Source organism: Scyliorhinus torazame, chromosome 6, assembly GCF_047496885.1.
Source record: "Scyliorhinus torazame isolate Kashiwa2021f chromosome 6, sScyTor2.1, whole genome shotgun sequence".
In the NCBI taxonomy this organism is placed as follows: Eukaryota; Metazoa; Chordata; class Chondrichthyes; order Carcharhiniformes; family Scyliorhinidae; genus Scyliorhinus; species Scyliorhinus torazame.
Window position 1 is genome coordinate 267835860 of NC_092712.1, and position 22123 is coordinate 267857982.

The window sequence follows — 22123 nt, forward strand, 5'->3', positions numbered from 1 at the left end:
ATGTCCAAATTACCTGACAGCACGTGTTTCAGGACTTGTGGGAGGAAACCGGAGCACCCGGAAGAAACTCACGCAGACACAAGAGAGAACTATTATAGATTTCATGCACAGTACATAACAGCTTACTGCCTGATTAAACAAAAAATCCACGTGAACAGGTTTTCGGATCAACACAATGGGCGGGATACTTCAACCCCACGCCGGGTCGGAGAATCGCCGGGCGCTGGCCTGAATCCCACCCCCGCCGTGTCCCGAAGTCTCCGCCACCAGAGATTCGGCGGGGGCAGGAATCGCGCCGCGCCGGTCGGCGGGCCCACCCCCGCCAATTCTCCGGCCCGAAGTCCCGCTGCTCGAATGCCTGTCCCGCCTTTTGAACAGTGGGACAAGATGGCGCGGGCAGGCTCCGGGGTCCTGGGCGATCTGGCCCGGGGAGTGCCCCCACGGTGGCCTGGCCTACAATCTGGGCCCACCGATCCATGGGTGGGCCTGTGCCATGGGGGCACTCTTTCTTCCGCCTTCGCCATGGTCTTCACTATGGCAGAGGCGGACGAGATCCCCTCCCCTGCGCATGCGCGGAGATTACGTCAGCAGCCGCTGACGCTCCCGCGCATGCGTTGCCCGGCAAAGACCTTTCGGCCCCGGCTGGCGTGGCGCCAAAGGCCTTTCCCGCCAGCCGGCAGAGCGCAAACCACTCCGGTACGGGCCTAGTCCCTCAAGGTGAGGGCTTGGCCCCTGAAGGTGCGGAGACTTCCCGGCGCCGGAGTGGTTCCCGCCACTCCATTACACCGGAACCCCCTGCCCCGCCGGGTAGGGGAGAATCCCGCCCAATGTCTGCGAAGATAAAAAGTTTCATCATCTGCATCAACTATCACTGTGATGTCTCATGGATAGAGTTCATATGGGACCTGCATATCACTGAATCACAAGCAACCACTCAAGAACAACATTTTTATCATGCACTAAAAGCTGCTACGATGACTAGTTCTGTTGTGAGGCATTAATTTATATTCAACCTCCTTGGAGCAAATGCTAAGACTCCACTTTGAGTATGGATCACGATGTCAAGGAATGAAAGAAACGCCAGCGTGCTTCACAACAAACAATTTAATTTTGTTGTGTGGGAAAACATGGCAACGAATTTGTACATGGCAATGGTCTGTACAAATAGCAAATTACTAATGGCCCTTCGTCTTTTTCTGATGTTGGTTGAGGGAGAAATTTTGGACAAAAGAAAAGAAGTGTCTACTGCTATTCTTCAAAAAGCGTCATGAGATTAATTATTAATTACAGCAAATGTAAAGGCAGAGAGGGCCTCAATTTAATATTGCATCCAAAAGAAGCAATTACAAAGCAGCACTCCATCAGTACTGCACTCAAAAGGCAGTTTAGATTGTGCACTCTTTTCTTGACTGGGTTACACCTGTTGACACAGTTAGCACGCGGCTGATCTAGGCAAACGCAGTCTAACTTGGCACGCATTACTTTGGAAATATATATCCTGATGAGGACCTTCAACCTTTGATGAAGTCAGATAATTTTTTGATTATTGGTAATGTCATATAATTTTTGATCAGAAAATGACTCATTTATCTGTACTGGAGTTACACTCTTTCTTTAATTTCTCACTTGTTAATGTTACTGCCCTCCTTCAACCGTTCTCCTGCAGCTCCCGTCTTAGAAACTCTCTCACTTCCGGCCAGATCCACGAGGCTCAGTTTACTCACTTTCTCCCCAGATGTCTAAAAGTAACCAAATAAGAGGCACATCAAATTTGCAGCAAATGCAAACACAAAATAATTTTGGAGCATCGTGGCATTCACACCAGACGGCATGATTCCTAGTGTCACAGGAAATGAGATACAGACTTACAGCACTTTGGTGATCATAAAGTGTTTGAGTTAAAATAATGCTGAATACAGCATGTGAGCGGCTGCTTTCTTCATTCATGTTGGTAGCAGCAACTGTTCGCGATTTATTTCCTTCTGACATTAAGGATTCAATATCCTGCAAATATAGAACAAATAAAATTAAACAATAATAAGCATGTCATTATCTGCAGTTTGAACATGACTTTTTGACAAATTTTAGTTCAAAGTATTAAGGATCACTTCAATTTTCAAACCACTCCCCCCCGCCCCCCCCCCCCCCCCCCCCAAGAAGAGGATAGAGGGAGAGGCACAGTAGCAAAAGATCACAAAAAAAAAGTAAATGCAAGTTACAATATTCAAAATAAAAGTGTGGGTTGTGGATGATAACCAGGATCAGTTTGTCCAAAACGCAGACACGGGGAGAATGTGAAAACTCGACACGGACAGTGACCCGGGGCTGGGATCGAACCCAGGTCTTCGGCGCCATGAGGCAGCAGTGCTAACCACTGCACCACCGTGCCGCCCTCATGAGGCCCCGTATCTAACCAGAGCTGCGTTAGATAGCGTTGTGTTTCCCGGCGATGCGAGCATTGGCTAACACGCAGTTAAAAGCGCTCGCTATGGGATTCTGTTCCCATTTGGTTAGATTGGACCCCTTACCAACTTGTACTGCTACTTTTAAGTATGTGTGCATTTGAATATCAAGGTCTCTCATCTCATTTACCATTTTCAAAAAGTTGCATTTATAGCAAACTTAACACAGTAGCTCTCACAATGCACCATTTCACTGCATTGAGTCCCACCTGCCACACTTCTTCTCATGCCACAATCCTCATTTTATCCTGAATTCTACAACCGCCTTCATCACCATCTACCATGTTGTCAAGTTTTGCATTATATGCAAACGTTATAATGCCAGTCCCAACACCGGAGGTCACTATCCGTGTGGTGTTTGCACATTCTCGCCGTGTCTGTATAAGTCTGACCCCCACAACCCAAAGATGTGCCGGGTAGGTGAATTGGCCATGCTAATTTGTCCTTACTTGGAAAAAAAAATTGGGTACTCTAAATGTATTTAAAAACAAAGATTTGTCAAGTATGATTTCCCTTTCATAAATCCATGCTGACTTTGTCTGATTACACCACTGCTTTCCAAATACTGTCCATTGAAATCCTTGATAAATGTACTCTGGCAACTTCCCTACTACCGACGTTAGACTCACTGGTCTATAGTTGCCTGTTTTCTCTCCACCTCCCTTTTTGAATAGTGGGGTTACATTAGCTACCCTCCAATCTGTAGGAACCTTATGATATTTTTGCAATAATGTTAATAGAAGTTTTCTTTTTTAAAATTTAAATTGCATCGAGAACAGTTGGTCAGACACATCAAGTTAATGTTTTATTTCTCGGGCAGTAATTCCTGGTGCTAATATATAGTTGAAGATAAGTACATTGCCGTAATTATGTAGAAGATGATTAATTATAGATATGATTTTACCACCTAACAGTTGAAGTGTTTGACTTAATCAACAAAAAAGGTAGCAGTGCTCCTGCAACAGTTCTGGCCAGTTGAATCTGCCTGTACAGACTCCCTATCATAATCTTCCCACCTGAAGGGCAAATCCATTTCCTGTATGGGTAGTTGTAGACAGGCTGGGGAGCAAAAAAGAGGGAGGAATGGGGAAGTGTAACCAGTTTTATGCAGTACAACAGCAAAAATATTATTGTATAAAAAATGAATTTGTTGAATGAACTTCATTTTTTCAAAAAATAGAAATAATTCCCCTAAATAAAGTATTCGCTCATTAAATAAGACCTCAAGATGAAAATGCACTGCATTAACTCTATGGCAGTTTGGGCCAAGCCAGGTACAGTGTTTCAAAACCTGCAACCTCAGAACCAAGGCTGTACCAAATTTTAGACATTGTCGAATTTCAGGTCAGGCAGTTTGGGCCATGGATGGTTCAGGACCAAGCCATGTTGGGTGAGGTCAAGGCTTGCTTGGAGCGTGGAAAACGACTGGCATAAACTGACAACATGGATAAATTGTACAGCGCATGATAGCAACAAGCCAAATTGACCTGTTAATTTTTTAAACATGTATTCAATTAAAATTGATGCGCTGAATATTTTCAAGATGTCCGGTTAACAGGCAACTCCGGTTTTTGGGCAACTTGTTCTGAAACATTGTGCCTGTACACTTGGATTCTGCTACAATTACAGACAATTGCAATGTTGTAATGGCAAAAGGAGCTATTCTGACTAGGCAGCTCTTTTGGGACCATAAAGGAACTTTATCTGGTGCCTTTCTGTTACAGCAGATACTAATAAAATTCCCTTTAACACAATGTCATTGGTGCTTACTCAACAGCCTCAATAACTTTCTTTTTTTTAAGGTCACAAGGTACAGTTCAGTCTAAAATTACAATTTACAAGTAATTGTACCAGACCTTTTTTCACTGCTTTAAGTTGTGTAACATGCTAATCCTTCAATCGACTTCAATCCGACTTCGCATAAAACAGTGTGGTGACCTATAGTTTTGAGCCTGAATAAAATTGGACATCCTAAATTAAAGAATTGGGCACTTTAAATTAAACTAGTCGGCTCCAGCAAATAGCCTGCTGGAAATTCAGACTTGGCCAAGTTCGGCCGCACAGAACTTGGACAGGCTGCCTCTGCTAGTTATCATTCTCTGCTAGTTATCTTTCCTTTCCTGAGAAAGGACGTACTGGCACTGGAGGGTGTGCAGGAGATTCACTAGGTTAATCTCAGAGCTGAAGGGGTTGGATTACGAGGAGAGGTTGAGTAGACTGGGACTGTACTCATTGGAATTTAGAAGGATGAGAGGGGGATCTTATAGAAACATATAAAATTATGAAAGGAATAGATAAGATAGATGCGGGCAGGTTGTTTCCACTGGCGGGTGAAAGCAGAACTAGGGGGCATAGCCTCAAAATAAGGGGAAGTAGATTTAGGACTGAGTTTAGGAGGAACTTCTTCACCCAAAGGGTTGTGAATCTGTGGAATTCCTTGCCCAGTGAAGCAGTAGAGGCTACTTCATTAAATGTTTTTAAGATAAAGATAGATAGTTTTTTGAAGAATAAAGGGATTAAGGGTTATAGTGTTCGGGCCGGAAAGTGGAGCCGAGTCCACAAAAGATCAGCCATGATCTCACTGAATGGCGGAGCAGTCTCGAGGGGCCAGATGGCCTACTCCTGCTCCTTGTTCTTATGTTTGGACCTGCCCTGTCAATCGCCCATCAAGAGATCATCGCACCTTATTGATATGCTCCGGTTTATTGTCCGCAGCCTAGATTGAGCCAGACTCCTGGGCACCCAGAGTTCCCGCCGTTACCTTATTGGGCAAGGGGTACGTGCAGGCCACACTATCAAAAATGGACACATGGGACTGGCCCAGGTGTTCCTCTTAACAGGCCATCAACTGGACCATTAGGTGCTGGGACCCGGTCGCGAGGCCACATTAGCAGGAGACCAAGGAAAGTGGCAAAAGGGCATGAAGGAGAATGGGATAAAAATCGACACTTGGAGCATATCGATAGCGAAGACTCGATGTGGAAGGTGGCCTTAATCATCCGAAGACTGACCAGAGAAGAAAGGAAGGAAGAAGCTGCCAGTGAGACCCACCTTCGTGACGACGGACCTACTCTTCAACCAAACCATCTTTGCGGGTTGTATAACCAAATCTTGTTTCTTGTATATATACTTGGGTTAATTTACAGGTTAACTTTATTTCATAAAGATTGTTGAACTTGTATTCGCGTTTGCCCTTTGTTCGCCACGCTATTAAAAGACACCTAGCTAAAACCTTTGAGTAACTTAACCTGGTTGAAAGTTTCTGAATTGGACAGATACAACAACAGATTATTTGGTCATTATCACATTGCTGTTTGTGGGAGAATGTGCACAAATTGGCTGCTACGATTTCTATATTGCAACAATGACGACACTTCAAAACTATGTTGGGCTGTTCCAAGGTAATGAAAAATGCTTAATAAAGGCATCTCTTTCTTTATGAAATGGACAGAAAACTACAGAGTGGAAAATCTCTAATCTGTGTACAGAATCAGTACAAGAGAAAGACTGCTTTGCTCAGATAAACACAGCATTATTGCTGACACAGTTAGCAACACTTGGGAGGGGATTGGTTGAATCCAAGTTCAGTGCATTCACTGTAAACTCACAATCCATCGCAGACTTTGAACTTTGTGCATATCGGAGTAAAAAATAGACATTTTCTTATCTTTAAAGAAAAAAGTGTATTTGTTAAATGGCATTGGCCCAACTAAATTCAGAGTATAGGCTCCTTTAACTAAAGGAGCGGAGCACCCAATAATATATTTACTTTGTTCATCCTGATTAAAATCTACTCAGAGCATTTTAAGTGCACCACCATGAGTTAGTGTCAGGAAAAAGAACTAAAAAAAGATAACCTTTGTAAAGTTCTGTTAACAAATGTCCCAGTTCTTTTCTGCTGTTTTCTGGTTGCTTGCATATTTCAAATTACTTCACCATTAGTGGCCGTGTCTTTAACTGTTAAGCCTTCAGCCCTTGGAATTAACTCCCTAAACCACGGGTCTCTCTAAGTCCCTCCCCTCCTTTAAGCTAAAACACTGGCATATACCCAACACTGTGGAAAATTGCCCAGGTGCATCTGGTCCACAAAAAGCAGGGCAAATGCAATCTGGCCAATAACCTCCCCGTTAGCTTCCTCTCGATCATCAGCAAAGTGATGGAAGGCATTGTCGACAGTGTTAACAAGCTGCACTTACACAGCTGTAACCTGCTGTGTCTGGTTTTGGCCAGACCAACTCAGCTCGTGACCTCATTACAACTTGATGCACACATGGACAAAAGATCTGAACTCAGCGGGTGAGGAGAGTGTGACTGCGCTTGACACCAAGACCGCATTTGATCAAGAGTGGCATCAAGGAGTCCTGGCAAAATTGAAGTCAACTGGAATTCGGGGGAAAACTCTCCATTGGTTGGAGTCATACCTAGCACAAAGGAAGATGGTTGTGGTTGTTGGAGATCAACCACCTCAGTCTTAGGACATTGCTGCAGGTGCTCCACAGGGCAATGTCCTAGGTCCAACCATCTTCAGCTGCTTCACCAAGGACTTTCCTTCCATCAAGATCAGAAGTCATGTTGATTTCACAATGTTCAATACTTTTCATAACTCCTCATATACTGAGGCAGTACGTGCCAATATGCAGCAGGAACTGGACAACATTCAGACTTGTGCTGATAAAGGCAGACAACACTGGCACCACACAAGTGCCAGACAATGACCATCCCCAACAAGAGAAAATCTAACCATCTCCATTTTCATTCAATGACATTACTTTTGCTGAATTCCCCGCTAACAACATCTGGGAGTCACCATTGACCTGGAACCAAACCAGATCAGCTGTATAAATGCTACAAGATGCTACAATAGTACAAGTGGCTACAAGAACAGGTCAGAGACTGGGCAGAGGCAACTAACTCACCTTGTCTCCCCAAGGCCGTCTGCAACATACAAGTCAAGAATGTGATGGAATACTCTCCATTTGCCTGGAGGAGTACAGCTCCAACAACACTCAAGAAGCTCGACAACATCCAGGATGAAACAATCCATTTGATTGGCACCCCATCCACCAGTTTAAATATTCACTCCCTCCACCACCAAAACACAATGGCAGCAGCGTGTACAATATACAAAATGCACAGCAAAAACACACCAAGACTCCTTCGCCAGCACCTTCCAAGCCCACAACCTCTGCCACCTAGAAGGGAAAGGCCTGCAGAGAAATAGGAACACCACCGCCTGCAAATTTCCCTCCAAGCCACACACCATCTTGACTTGAAACTATATCACTATTCTTCACTTCTGTGATATCTAAATCCGGGAACTCCTTTCTCAGCAGCCCTGTGGGTCTACATGCACTAAATAGACAGCAGTTCAAGGAGGCAGCTAACCACTCAAAGGCAATTAGGGATGGGCAATAAATGTTGGCCTTGCCAGCGATACAGACATCCCGTGAAAGAATAAAAACACACTCACTTAAACTCTAATGCAGATTTTAGTTACCTGTCCTAATATTTCAGGTGGTGCAATGTCAAATTTTGGTACTGTTCTTCTGAAGTATAGTAAGAAGTCTTACAACACCAGGTTAAAGTCCAACAGGTTTGTTTGGAATCATTAGGTGAATGAAGTATTTTAGGAATGTATTATGATGTTAAATGGTACAAATAAATATCAGCCGCTGTTGCTGAAATTTCGTCAGACATTAGTGACAAAAGAAACAGACCAAAACTATGTGCATTAAGCTGTTAAGTGGCACCTTCGAAAGGCCAGGCATTTATACAGAAGAGAAAGACTGAAGCCAAGGAAGAATCAAACCAGTCTGCTGACATGTTAAAGACTGTTTACAAACCAGAACACAGGTGCCCGAGAGCTTGCCAGTTGTTCACTTCCTTGGTTGCATCTCTTTTTATTTTGCTACCTTATTTATTAAACAAATTGCAGTCATAAGTGATCAAATTTATTGCATGTTCCTCAAACAATGAACCTGAAAGGAATTTTCAACTTCAAAACAGTTCAAACTCAATGGCGGAAGAAGAAATATTAATGAGGACAATCATTTGTCTGCTCAATAATTAGGCAGATCAGCACTAATCCATGTCTGGCAAAAAGCCCGGCGACATGAATTTTGAAACAAATCACTGTGTACGTATCAGTATTTCTAAACCTAGCCCAATATCTTGGCACAGTATTTATTCCAAATAGATGCTGCTGTGATTACTTCAAATGAACAACAAGGACCAATATAAAGCCTTTTGGATTCGGTTTGTTTCCAATACATCCCAAATCCATCATAGGTGGCACCCATAAACACGTTATAGAATTACGTAGAATAGACAGCACAGAAGTAGGCTACTTGGTCCAACCTGTCTATTGCATCTTTTATGCTCCACATGCTCCTCCCATCATAAAACCATAAGACGTACGAGCAGAAGTAGGCCATTTGGATGTGCTCCACTATTCAATGAGATCATAACTGATCAGATATGATAATCCTCAAGTCCACTTACCCGGCTTATCCCCATAACTATTGATCCCTTACTGATTAACAATCTGTCCATCTCAGCATTGAATATACTTAACTACCCAGCTTCTACAGCCCTCTGCTGTAAAGAATTCCACAGATTCACTGCCCTCTGAAAGAAGGCATTCCTCCTTATCTCGGTCTTAAATGGGCAACCTTTCCTCTGAAATTATGCACTCTGGTCCTCGAAACCCCCACAAGAGAAGCAATTTCTCAGCATCTACCCTGTTAAGCCCCTGAAAATCCTATATGTCTCAATAAAGTTCCCTCTCATTCTTCTAAACTCTAATGAATACAGACCTATTCAACCACTCCTATCCCTCCATGCCTGGGATCAACCAAGTGAACCTTCTCTGGACTGCCTCCAATGCCCGTATATCGTTCCTTAAACAAGGGGACCAAAACTGTTCACACAATATTCGAGTAGTTTTAGCAAGACTTCCCTATTTTTATACTCCATTCCTTTTTAAATAAAGGGCAACATTCCGCTTGCCTTCCCAATTACCTGGACTAGCAGGCTAGTTGTTTGTGATTCATGCACTCCCCCAAATCCCTCTGTGCTGCAACTTTTTGCAGTCTTTCTCCATTTAAATTCAGTTCCTATATTATTCCTACCGAAGTGCATACCTTCACATTCTCCTACATTATATACCATCTGCCATGTTTTTGCCCACTCACTTAACCTGTCTATGTACCTCTGTAAATTCTTTGGTACATCCTCACCACTTGCTTTTCCACCTATTTTTGTGTCAATCTGTAAATTTGGCAACAGTACATTTACTTCCCTCCTCCAAGTCATTAATATATAACTAATTGTGGCCCCAGCACTGATCCCCTCTGGCATTCCACTAGTTACAGTTTGCCACCCTGAAAGAGGGTCTTTTCTCCCAACTCTCTGTCATGTATTAGTTAGCCAATCCTCCATCCATGCTAATATACTACCCCCAACACCATGAACTCTTATTAAGTAGCCTTCAATGCTTTTTGGAAATTGAAGTATATTACATCTACTGGTTCCCCTTTATCTATCTTGCTAATTACCATTTCAAAGAATTTTAGACGTTTGTCAGGCACGGTTTCCCCTGCATTGACGCCATGCTGACTCTGCTTGATTATATTATGTATTTCTAAATGCTCTGCTATTACATGCTTTATAATGGATGCTAACATTTTCCTAGTGACAGATGTTAAGCTTACTGGTCCATAGTTACCTTTTCTATTCTCTCCCTCCCTTTTTGAATAAGGGCGTTACACTGGCAGTTTTCTGATCCTCTGAACCTCTCCAGAATTTCAAGATTCTTGGAAGATTACTACAAGGACATCCACTATTTCTGTAGCTAATTCCTTTAATATCTTAGGATGCAACCATCAGGCTCAGGGGACCTATTTGCCTTGAGCCCAATCAGTCTCTCTTGTACTATTTCTCTGGTGATAGTTGCTTAAATCTATTTCCTCCCCCTTTTGCCCCTTGATAATTTAGTATTTTAGGAATGTTATCAGTGTCTTCCACAAAGTATTTACTTATTTATTTATATAAATTTAGCATACCCAATTATTATTTTTTCCCAATTAAGGGGCAATTGGGCGTGGCCAATCCACCTATCCTGCACATCATTTGGGTTGTGGGACGGGGAGACACACAGGCACGGGGAGAATGTGCAAACTCCACACGGACAGTGACCCAGGGCCGGGATTCAAACCCGGTCCCTCAGCGCCGTAGGCAGCAATGCTAACCACTGTGCTACCATGCTGCGCCACAAAGTATTTATTTAACTCCGTTGTCGGTTTCCCATTATTTTTTTCCCAGTCTCATTCTCTAAGGGGCCCATGTTCACTTTGGCCTCTATTTTCCTTATTATATATTTAAATCAAGGTCTCGCTGTCTATTTTTAGAATACTTGCTAGTTTGCCCTCATCATTTATCTTTTCCCTCTTGATTATTTTTTGATAATCTTTTGTTGGTTTTAAAATTTTCCCAATTCTCTGTCTTGCCACTAATTTTTGCCACATTAATACTATGCTTAATCTCCTTGGTCAACCACGGTTGATTTATCCCCTTCCTAGAATCCTTCTTTCTCACTGGGATACAACTTTGTTGTGAGTCATAAACTATTTTCATTAACGTCTGCCATTGTTGATCAACCGTCTTTTCAGCTAATCTCCTTTCCCAGGTCATTCCAGCCAACTCGGCCCTCTTTCCTTTGTAATTACCCTTACTTTAGTTTAGCAGTTGATTCTGTCACAAGTTTCTCACTCTCAAACTGAATGCTAAATCCTACCTTATTATGGTCACGGTTTCCCAAGGGATCGTTTACTCTGAGATTATTTACTAAAACTGCCTCAATACACATTACCAGTGGATGTTTTTGTAGGGGGGGTCCTTGGGAGGGGATTCTTGCCGGGGGGGGGGGGGGGGTGAAGGGGTTCGATGTTAACAATGGACAGGGGCGGGTCAGGCTTATGGGGCAGGGCCCAGAGATATGATGATAGTGGATAAGAAAGGTGGGGGGGGGGGGGGGGAAGAGAGACCCCCAGTAAGGATAATCACGTGGAACGTAAGAGGGCTAGGAGGTCCAGTCAAGAGGTCACGGGTGCTTGCACATCTTAAAAGTTTGAAAGCCGATGTAGCAATGCTGCAGGAGACTCACTTGAGGGTGAAGGACCAGGTGAGACTTAAAAAGGGCTGGGTTAGCCAAGTGTTTCACTCCGGATTTGATGGAAGGGCTCGAGGGGTAGTGGTGCTGGTCAGCAAAAGGGTATGCTTCCAGATGGAGAAGGTGGTGGCAGATCAGGGGGGTAGATATGTGATTGTGACAGGGGCACTGGAGGTGAGATTAGTGGCGCTGTTAAGTGTATACGGTCCCAATTGGGACGATGTGGGATTCGCGAGGAAGGTGTTTGGGGCTATTCCCGACTTGGACACGCATGAGCGGATTGTGGGGGGGGACTGGAACTTGGTGCAGGAGCCAAGGTTGGACAGATCACGGCTGCGCTCGCTGGTCCCATCAAGGGGGGGGGGGGGGGGGGGGCGAAGGCGCTGGCTGGGCTAATGGTGGAAATGGGAGGGGTGAACCTCCCATTGGAGGTTCCTGCACCCAAGGGAACGGGAGTATTCGTTTTTCTCAGCGGTTCATAAGGTATACTCGCGGATCGACTTTTTTGTGGTGGGGAAGGCTTTGCTGGCTGGAGTCAAGGGGCCGGAATACTCTGCAATTGCAGTCTCAGATCACGCTCCACATTGGGTGGATATGGTGCTGGAGAAGGGGGCAGCGCAGAGACCGGTGTGGAAACTGGATGTGGGGCTTTTGGGGATCCAAGTGTTCTGTGAGAAAATTGAAAAGGTAATTAAGGAATATGTAGGTTTCAATTGTACAGGTGAGGTGTCGAAGGCAGTCGTCTGGGAGGCTCTAAAGGCAGTGGTGAGAGCGGAGGTAATTTTGTTTAAGGCCAGGGTGGATAAAGAGGAGAGGTTGGAGCGGCAGAGGGTAATGGATGAGATGTTGGAGGTAGATAGGAGGTATGCAGAGGATGGGGACCCGGCGAAGTTGGAAAAGCGGAAGGAACTACAGGCGAGCTTCGACCGACTGTCTACCAGGAAGGCGGTGCGCCAACTGAGAGGAGCAAGGGGTGCAGTTTATGAACATGGAGATATATTAGCAGGTCACCTCCGGAGGGAGGCAGCAGCAAGGGAAATTCGTCAGGTGAAGGATAGGGCAGGGAAGTTGGTGGTGGCCCCAGTGCTGATTAACAAGGTTTTTGAGGAGTTTTATGAGAGGTTGTACAAGTCAGAGCCACTCGGGGGAGACCGTGAGATGCAGGAATTTCTAGATGGGTTGGAGTACCCGAGGCTAGGGGAGGGGGACAGGGCTACATTAGAAGGAGCAATAATGGAGCAGGAGATAAAGGATGCGATTGGGAGGATGCAGTCGGGGAATGTGGCAGGGCCGGATGGGTTTCCGGTGGAATATTATAAAAAGTTTAAGGATAGGTTGGCACCCCTGATGGTGGTGATGTTTGAGGAGGCAATAGGGAAGGGGGTGTTGCCACAAACCTTGGGGCAGGCATCGATTTCCCGGTTACTAAAAAAAGATAAGGATCTGACGGAGTGTGGGTCGTATCGGCCCATATCACGTCTGAATGTGGACGGAAAACTGTTGGCAAAGGTACTTGCGGGTAGGCTGGAGGAGTGCCTTCCGAAGGTGATAGGGGAGGATCAGACGGGGTTTGTGAAAGGGAGGCAGCTGTTTTCGAACATTAGGAGGGTTTTGAACATTGTTATGGCGCCTGCGGAAAGAAAGGAAACAGAGGTAGTTGTGGCATTGGACGCCGAGAAGGCGTTTGATCAGGTAGAATGGGGATACCTGATGGCAGTGCTGGAGCGGTTTGGGATTGGACCAAGGTTTGTGAACTGGGTAAAACTATTATATAAGGAACCGAAGGCGAGTGTCCGCACAAATAATATCAGTTCGAGATACTTTTCTCTCCACCGTGGGACGAGACAGGGATGTCCTATGTCCCCCCTGCTGTTTGCACTTGCGATTGAGCCGTTGGCCATCGCATTGAGAGGTTCGGGAGCATGGAAAGGAATAGTGCGGGGGGGGGGGGGGGGGAAATAGAGCATAGGGTGTCCTTATATGCCGACGACTTGCTGCTCTATGTGTCGGAGCCGAGTGCGTCGATAGGAGGAATATTGGAGCTACCGCGGGTATTTGGGTCTTTCTCGGGGTACAAGTTGAACCTGGACAAGAGCGAGTACTTTGTGGTGTCTCGGCTGGGGGTGGGGGCAGGGGTGGGGGGGCTGCCATTCCGTAGAGCAGCGACTCATTTTAGGTATCTGGGGGTGCAGGGTGCCCGGGAGTGGGGGAGGCTTCGCAGGTACAACATCACTAGTTTGGTGGGGAGAGTGAAAGCCGATCTGGCAAGGTGGGATGGCCTTCCTCTGTCACTGGCGGGTCGGGTACAGGTGGTTAAAATGAATGTGTTGCCGCGATTCCTGTTTATTTTTCAATGCCTACCGATTTTCCTGCCAAAGTCTTTTTTCAGGGAGATTGAGGGAAGGATTACCTCATTCATATGGGGAGGGAAGGTGGCCAGAGTGAGAAAGGTGCTGCTACAGAGGGGAAGGCAGGCAGGGGGTTTGGGTCTCCCAAACCTGTTGTATTACTACTGGGCGGCGAACGTGGAGAAGGTGCGGAGCTGGGTCAGAGGGGTTGATTCTTAGTGGGTCAGAATGGAGGAAAGTTGGAGGCGAGAGAGGCTGATGTTTTGGCCTTTGCGTCCCTAGTAGCCCGGCGCAGGATATTGTTAATGTGGAAGGAAGCCAAACCCCCGGGTGTGGAGACCTGGGTAAACGACATGGCAGGGTTTATAAAGTTAGAACGGATTAAGTTCGTACTAAGGGGTTCGGCTCAAGGGTTCACCAGGCGGTGGCAACCGTTCGTCGGCTACCTCACAGAAAGATAGAGGGAATGGAAAAGAAGAAGACAACAGCAGAAACCCAGGGGGAGGGGGGGGGGGGGGGGAAATCGGACGGACTCTCAGGGATGTTATTATATATGTATAGGCACTTGTTTTAGGTAATGTATATTGGACTGTTGGATTGTATCTTTGGAGAGTATTTATTTTTGACAAGGCAGTTGCCATTTAGTTTGTTTTTTGTTTCTGTTCATATATTATTTATTTATTTGTTTAAAACTGGCTACTGTTATTTATATTGCTTTATTGTTGTTTAAAAGAAACACTACGTACTGTTATGTTTGGCCAAAAAATCTTGAATAAAATATATTTTTTTAAAAAAAGAATGGAGGAGAGTTTGTGCAGGGGGTCGGGGCTGAAGGCACTTGCAACAGCGCCGCTCCAGATAGCTCCGGGGAAACATTCAGGGAGTCCGGTAATAATAGCTTCATTGAAAATCTGGAGGCAGTTTCGCCAACACGTCGGGTTGGGTTTAGGGTCAAGGGAAATGCCGATTCGGGGGAACCACAGATTTGAGCCAGGGAGGTGGGATGGAAGTTTTCGGAAATGGGAAGAGAAGGGGATTAAGACGCTAAAAGATTAGTTTCTTCGGGGTCAGTTTGCAGGATTGAGGGAGCTGGAAGCGTAGTATGGGCTAGAGCAGGGAGAAGTGTTTAGGTACATGCAGGTTCGGGATTTTGCCAGGAAGGAGATACAGAGCTTCCCAGAGGAATCGGCCTCCACATTGCTGGAGGAGGTGTTGACGACAAGGGGACTGGAGAAGGGGGCAGTGTCAGCGGTGTACGGAGCTATTCTGGAAGAGGATAAGGCACCACTGGAAGGGATCAAAGCAAAGTGGGAGGAAGAGCTGGGAGAGGTTATAGAGGAGGGGGTCTGGTGTGAGGTGCTCCGGAGAGTGAATGCCTCCACCTCATTTGCGAGGTTGGGGCTGATAAAGCTGAAGGTGGTATATAGAGCGCACCTCACGAGGGCGAGGATGAGCCGATTTTTTGAAGGAGTAGAGGATGTGTGTGAGCGTTGCGGGGGGGGCCGCGAATCACGTTCATATGTTTTGGTCCTGTCCAAAGCTAGGGGAGTACTGGAAGGAGGTCTGTAGGGTAATTTCCAAGGTGGTGCGTGTGAAACTGGACCCAGGTCCCCAGGAGGCCATATTCGGGGTGTCGACCAGCCAGGGTTGGAAACTGGAGCGGAGGCAGATATTATAGTCTTCGCCTCGTTGAACGCCCAAAGGCGGGTCCTGCTGGGATGGAAAGCAGCCTCTCCACCGGGGGGGGGGGGGGGGGGGGGGGGGGGGGGGGGGGGGGGGGGGGGGGGCTGGCAGATGGAGTTTAATTTAGATAAATGTGAGGTGATGCATTTTGGCAGATCAAATCAGGCCAGGACCTACTCAGTTAATGGTATGGCGTTGGGGAGAGTTATAGAACAAAGAGATCTAGGAGTACAAGTTCATAGCTCCTTGAAGGTGGAGTCGAAGATGGACAGGGTGGTGAAGGCGGCATTCGGCATGCTTGGTTTCATTGGTCAGAACATTGAATACAGGAGTTGGGACGTCTTGTTGAAGTTGTACAAGACATTGGTACGGCCACACTTGGAATACTGTGTGCAGTTCTGGTCACCCTATTATAGAAAGGATATTATTAAACTGGAAAGAGTGCAGAAAAGATTTACTAGGATGTTGCCGGGACTTGATGGTTTGAGTTATAAGGAGAGGCTGGATAGACTGGGACTTTTTTCCCTGGAGCGTAGGAGGCTTAGGGGTGATCTTATAGAGGTCTATAAAATAATGAGGGGCATAGATAAGGTAGATAGTCAACATCTTTTCCCAAAGGTAGGGGAGTCTAAAACTAGAGGGCATAGGTTTAAGGTGAGAGGGGAGAGATTCAGAAGGGCCCAGAGGGGCAATTTCTTCACTCAGAGGGTAGTGAGTGTCTGGAATGGGCTGCCAGAGGTAGTAGTAGAGGCGGGTACAATTGTGTCTTTTAAAAAACATTTAGATAGTTACATGGGTAAGATGGGTATAGAGGGTTATGGGCCAAGTGCGGGCAACTGGGACTAGCTTAATGGTAAAAACTGGGCGGCATGGACTGGTTGGGCCGAAGGGCCTGTTTCCATGCTGTAAACTTCTATGATTCTATGATCTGTCCTACAGCATAGTTACTGTTAGGCGGCCTATAGACTATTCCCACCAATGTCTTGTTACCCATGTTATTTCTTGCCTCCACCCAATCCAATATCATTTCTTGTTGTGAACTTATTCCATCTCGTACTAACAAAGCTACCCCATGACCCTTTCCTTTCTATTTTGTCTTACGAAAAGTCACATACCCTGAATATTTAGTTCCCAGCTTTGATCTCCTTGTAACCACCTTTCTGTAACGGCTATACGATCACACCCATTAATCTGAATTCGCATCATTAATTCATTTATTTTGTGCCGACTATTACATGCATTTAAGTAAAGAGCCATAAATTTTGCCTTTTAACCATTCCTTTGACGCTACTTGCTGCTTTTTAAAATGTTTGTACACTCTATCCCTTTCTGTCACACTGTGGGTATTATTGCCTGAATAGTTGCCTTGCCATCCTGCCACATCCTTCTGCTTTGTAAGCCTACATACCCCCTCTCCAGAACCATCTGGCCCTCTATTTAGTCTAAAGCCCACTGTACTTCCCTAGTAATGTGGTTTGCAAGAGTACTGGTCCCAGTACAGTTTAGATGTAGGCAGTCCCAACGGTACAGGTCACACTTTCCCCAGTACTGATGCAATGCCCTACGAACCAAAATCCACTTCTCCCACGCCAGTCTTTGAGCCACAAATTCATCTCTCTAATTTTATGTACCCCATGCCAAATTGCACGATGATTAAGTAATAATTCAGGAGATGATAACCTTGGAGGCTCTGTTGTTTAATTTAGTGCCGAACTCCTCAAACTCTCTTGCAGAAGCTCTTTCCTTATTCTACCTATGTTGTTGGCACCTACATGGACCATGACAATGGGAATCTTCCCCTCTCACTGCAATTTCCTCTCCAGCCTGGAGCAGATGTCCTGAACTATGGCACCGGGCTGGCAACACAACTGTCTGGACTCTTGATTATTGCTACAGAGAACAGTGTCAATTCTCCTCAATCTCCTATCCCCTACATTCTTATGTGCTCCCCCCACTGGAGTGGCTTCCTGTACCATAGATTATCATAGAATTTACAGTGCAGAAGGAGGCCATTCGGCCCATCGAGTCTGCACCGGCTCTTGGAAAGAGCACCCTACCCAAGGTCAACACTTCCACCCTATACCCATAACCCAGCAACCCCACACAACACTAAGGGCAATTTTGGACACTAAGGGCAATTTATCATGGCCAATCCACCTAACCTGCACATCTTTGGACTGTGGGAGGAAACCGGAGCACCCGGAGGAAACCCATGCATACACGGGGAGAACGTGCAGACTCCACACAGACAGCGACCCAAGCCGGAATCGAACCTGGGACCCTGGAGCTGCGAAGCAATTGTGCTATCCACAATGCTACCGTGCTGCCATGGTGCAATGCCCAGGCAGCTCATCCACCCTGCAGTCCCCACTCTCATCCAAACAAGCTGAAATATCCTCAAACCTATTGAAAAATTGCAGAGGATGACACTCCTGCCCTCTGGATCCACTCACCTGCCTCAGCTGCAGTCACACCCTCCTGTCGCCGGCCACTTTCCAAATCAGAATATTCTATCCTAAGGGGTGTGACCGCCTCTTGAAACAAAACATCCAGGTAACTTTCAGCCTCGTGGGTGTGTCGCGGTATCTGCAGCTCAGTGTCCAGCTGAGTGACTGAGTGGAAGCTCCTCAAAACTCAAGCACAGCAGGCATTCTGAGGCCTTGACACATCACCTGGTCTGCCATCCCTTTGAGCTTTAACTAATTACTTAATTATCTTATTCAATTATTTATTTTCTTTCAGGTTTATCTTAACCACATCACAAACTCCACAAAGTTTGGAAAATAAACCTTGACCACTTACTGGATGTAAAGACCGGTTAGGTTAAACCCCCCCCCCCGCCAAGTCTTTTTTTGAAAGAAAAAAAGAGTCCCAATCTCCTCATCCTTTCCTGATGGGTATAACTGCACAGTCCTGCTAACACCCTTGCAAATCTTTTTTTATCCCCTCATGGAGGACAGGTAAGTGGCAGGGGTCGCAGGGTGGGAAGGCCGGTGAGGTCACCAGTCCCTAAAGGAAGGGAGCTCCGAGTCAGAAGGAGGCATCGGATGAGGATAGCCCTCCGCCGCCCTAAAGTGGTCATCAAGTGACCACTTTAGGGCCTTAATTGGAGCAAGGGTGAGCTTCCCGTCCATGCAATTTTACACCCCCCCCGCCTCAGAACATGTGGGGGGGGGGGGGGGGGGGCCATAAAATTATGCCCTTTGCCTCCGGAAATAAGCCCCATTGCTTGGTTGACTTTTGTTATGGCCTTACTGAATTCACAACTTTTGATAATCTGCTTTTATTTGTACTCCCAGATCCGTTTGTTCCCCTGACATATTCAGATACATGTTTTTCAAACCTCCTTATTTTTCTTACCAGAATGTAATCCCTCACACTTGCCTATGCTAAAATGCACTCAGAAATGATACATTCAGATACAAACGAGGCTGAGAATTAAATGATTCTTTAAGTAAACATTTGATATTAAGACAACAAGCCTGAAAGGATCAAGCTTTGTAATCTCAATTTTGAGGAGTTTAGCTGGTTGTGCAGAGCCATTTATTTGTACTGAAAAATGTAACAAATGTGGTGCAACTGAGATACTTCCTTCAAAAATGTGCAAACCGCAAAGGGAGCACTCGTCACGATGTAGCTTTTTTAAATTAAAAAAAAACAGAAATGCTGACACTTTAAATTTAAACAGGAATCATTTAATATTCAGGCCAAAAAACAATGTTCAATGCACATACTTACTTCAAAACAAGTAACAGCCAGCTGCGACAAACCATCTACATAGGGGCCCAGCACTTTATGCTCTCTAACTTTCAGGGTGTGACGACTCCTACGAAAGAAAATTATTTTAATGTAGTTAAAACGCTAAAATATTAATTTCATTTATATACAAGAACAATGCAGAGTTCAGAAATGAAAGGCTAATAATTGTTTTGGAACAGTTATACGCAAATATCAAGCTTTGGCAACTAGAACAAACGGCTTTCACAGCTTTTTCTTCTTGGAGACATTTCTGCCCCAAATCGATGACTATGCTCAAGCCCATCGATTTATAGTTTTTATGGAAAAGGGATAAAATTATGGCATGCAATTTCCAGTAAAAATTCTGAATCCTCTGTAAATAAAAACAGACGGTAATCTGGATTCAGCCACCATGAAGCCAATGCCTTATCTGAGCAACAGGTTCACCCTATTCTCATTCTCTCTCTCCCTCCCCCGCACCCCCCTCGCCTCCCCTCCCCGAGGCTTCATTCCGGGCACAGGGGGAGAACAGAAAAATGGTGGTTTGGAAGACTTCAAAGTGACTTAGCAAAGTCTACATGCTTTTAACAGTTCACAAATCTGCCACTTAAAATTTGGGCACTTTATTGGGGAAAAGAACAAAGCGCAAAAGAGAAAAGGGGCTAGCAATTTCAGTAGGTGTTTCGCAGGTCAACCGATTGCTGGATGGCACTGTGAAGTCAAATGCACTTCAAAGAGAGAACCTAAGAGTGAGAGGCTCTACAAATAAACAAAGGGGTGGGTGGAGTTGAGAAGGTTTCAGATGGAATGATGATAAAATAGTACACAGTTATGTGAAAGATATTCTGATCAGCTAGGGCTATATGGATGTCCAGCATAGTTAATGCTCCTGATGCACCCAAGGTTCAGCTCAGCCAGCTGGGAAATTCATTTGAAGCTGGTCAATTTCCAGAAAAATTCTAAACAATATTTATAACAATTAAAAGCAAACGGTCAGCTATAGCTCCATTACTATCTTCTGTGGACGCCTGTAGCTGGCCAACTAACATCACCCATGTCCATTTAATGTTGGCGACACTTGACCCTGCAAGCTGCTGAAAGTGTACACTGGAAACAGTGTGACACCCTCCATAGGGCATTTAGGGATGCAGTGAATGGTGTTTGCCCATAACCAATCAGATTGAAGGATTTTAAAATTAACTATGCAATGTTTGAACAAGGAAATGCAAGTTAGAATCATGAATGCAGTTATTTAATGCAAAAGACAGGGAAAGAAAGTTTGAGAAAGAGTGGGACAGGAAGAAAAGTTTTAAAATATTCTGGTTAAACATCTTAAACAACAATTCAAACCTGAAGAAATGGGACACTAAACTGGTTATAGTTTATTTTCAGTGCCAGAGAGGTTGCCTGGCAGTAATTAGTACTGGCCACACCAAATAAAGAGTACTTAAGACTCAAAATGGGTTAATTTCGTGGCAAGTTTACTTCATCTCTACCATGCGAGTACAGCACTTCATGCCGGTCAATACATTTAAACGGCGGACTTCCGGTTGCGGTGATGCCTTGCTAGCCGCACGTTTCGGCGGCTCCAGCTCCGACGGACCTTCGGGCTCTTTTGAGAGCCCCAACGGGAAATTTTTGGCCGACGCAACCCGGTGTGGGGGTGAGTGAGAAGGGAGTCAGCCCTAACGAAGGAGAAAAAAAACGGCGGCGGCGGCTGCAGCGCGAGGAATCGTCGACCAAAGAGACAGAAAGGGAGAAGCACAAGATGGCGGCGGAGAAAGCGCAGGCGACATGGGGGCCCGAGCAGGATGAATTTTTGAGAAGGTGCGTGGAGCTGCTGAAGAGGGAGGTGCTGACCCCGATGCTACAGGCAATTGAGGGGCTCAAGAAGACACAAAAGACCCAGGAGACAGAGCTCCGCATGGTGGAGCAGAAGGTGACGGATAATGAGGACGAGATCCTGGGCCTGGCGGTTAAGACACAGACGCACGAGGCACTTCATAAAAAGTGTACTGAAAGGATCAAGGCCCTAGAAAACGGAGCGCAAAGGAAGAACCTTCGGATACTGGGTCTCCCTGAGGGTGTGGAAGGAGTGGACTGTGGAGCTTATGCAAGTACGATGCTGAGCTCACTGATGGGTGCTGAGGCCCCTACGGGCCCCTTGGAGGTGGAGTGGACACATCGGATCCCGGCGAGAAGACCAAAAGCGGGAGAACCACCCAGGGCGATAATCGTGCGATTTCACCGCCTTAAGGATAGAGAAGAGGTCCTGAGATGGGCTAAAAAGGTGCGGAGTAGCAGATGGGAGAATGCAGTGGTACGGGTGTACCAGGATTGGAGTGCGGAGGTGGCGAGAAGGAGGGCGAGCTTTAACCGAGCCAAGGAGGTGTTGCATAAAAAGAAGGTGAAGTTCGGGATGCTGCAGCCGGCAAGACTATGGGTCACTTATCAGGAGAGACACCATTATTTCGAGACGGCGGAGGAAGCATGGACCTTTATCAAAGAGGAGAAATTGGATCGGAACTGAGGGACTGATGCTGCAGGAAATGTTATTGTTAATGTTATGGTTGAAGTTAATTGAGAAGTAAATTGGGAAGGGGGGAGACATTAGGAAATGTGGGCGCCGGTGAGGGGGGAAAGACGGGACATAGATGGAGAATGAGGAAGGGGAGGGGGAGGGGAAAGGGAGCTGCGCCACAAGAGGCGGGTCAGGTAAAGGG

The 22123-nt window shown here is 45.8% G+C and overlaps 1 protein-coding gene across 8 annotated transcripts in view; it reads right to left on the reverse strand.

The window, feature by feature from the left end:
• The window catches only part of kif13a (kinesin family member 13A), a 408670-nt gene that overhangs the window by 132911 nt on the left and 253636 nt on the right, over positions 1 to 22123 (reverse strand). For all 8 annotated transcript variants that reach the window (XM_072509684.1, XM_072509681.1, XM_072509683.1 and 5 more), the window contains exons 7-9: positions 19401 to 19488; positions 1870 to 2004; positions 1627 to 1739 (exon numbers count right to left, since the gene is read on the reverse strand). In XM_072509684.1, the coding sequence (XP_072365785.1) occupies positions 1627 to 1739; positions 1870 to 2004; positions 19401 to 19488 (336 nt within the window). The remainder of the gene's footprint in view (positions 1 to 1626; positions 1740 to 1869; positions 2005 to 19400; positions 19489 to 22123) is intronic.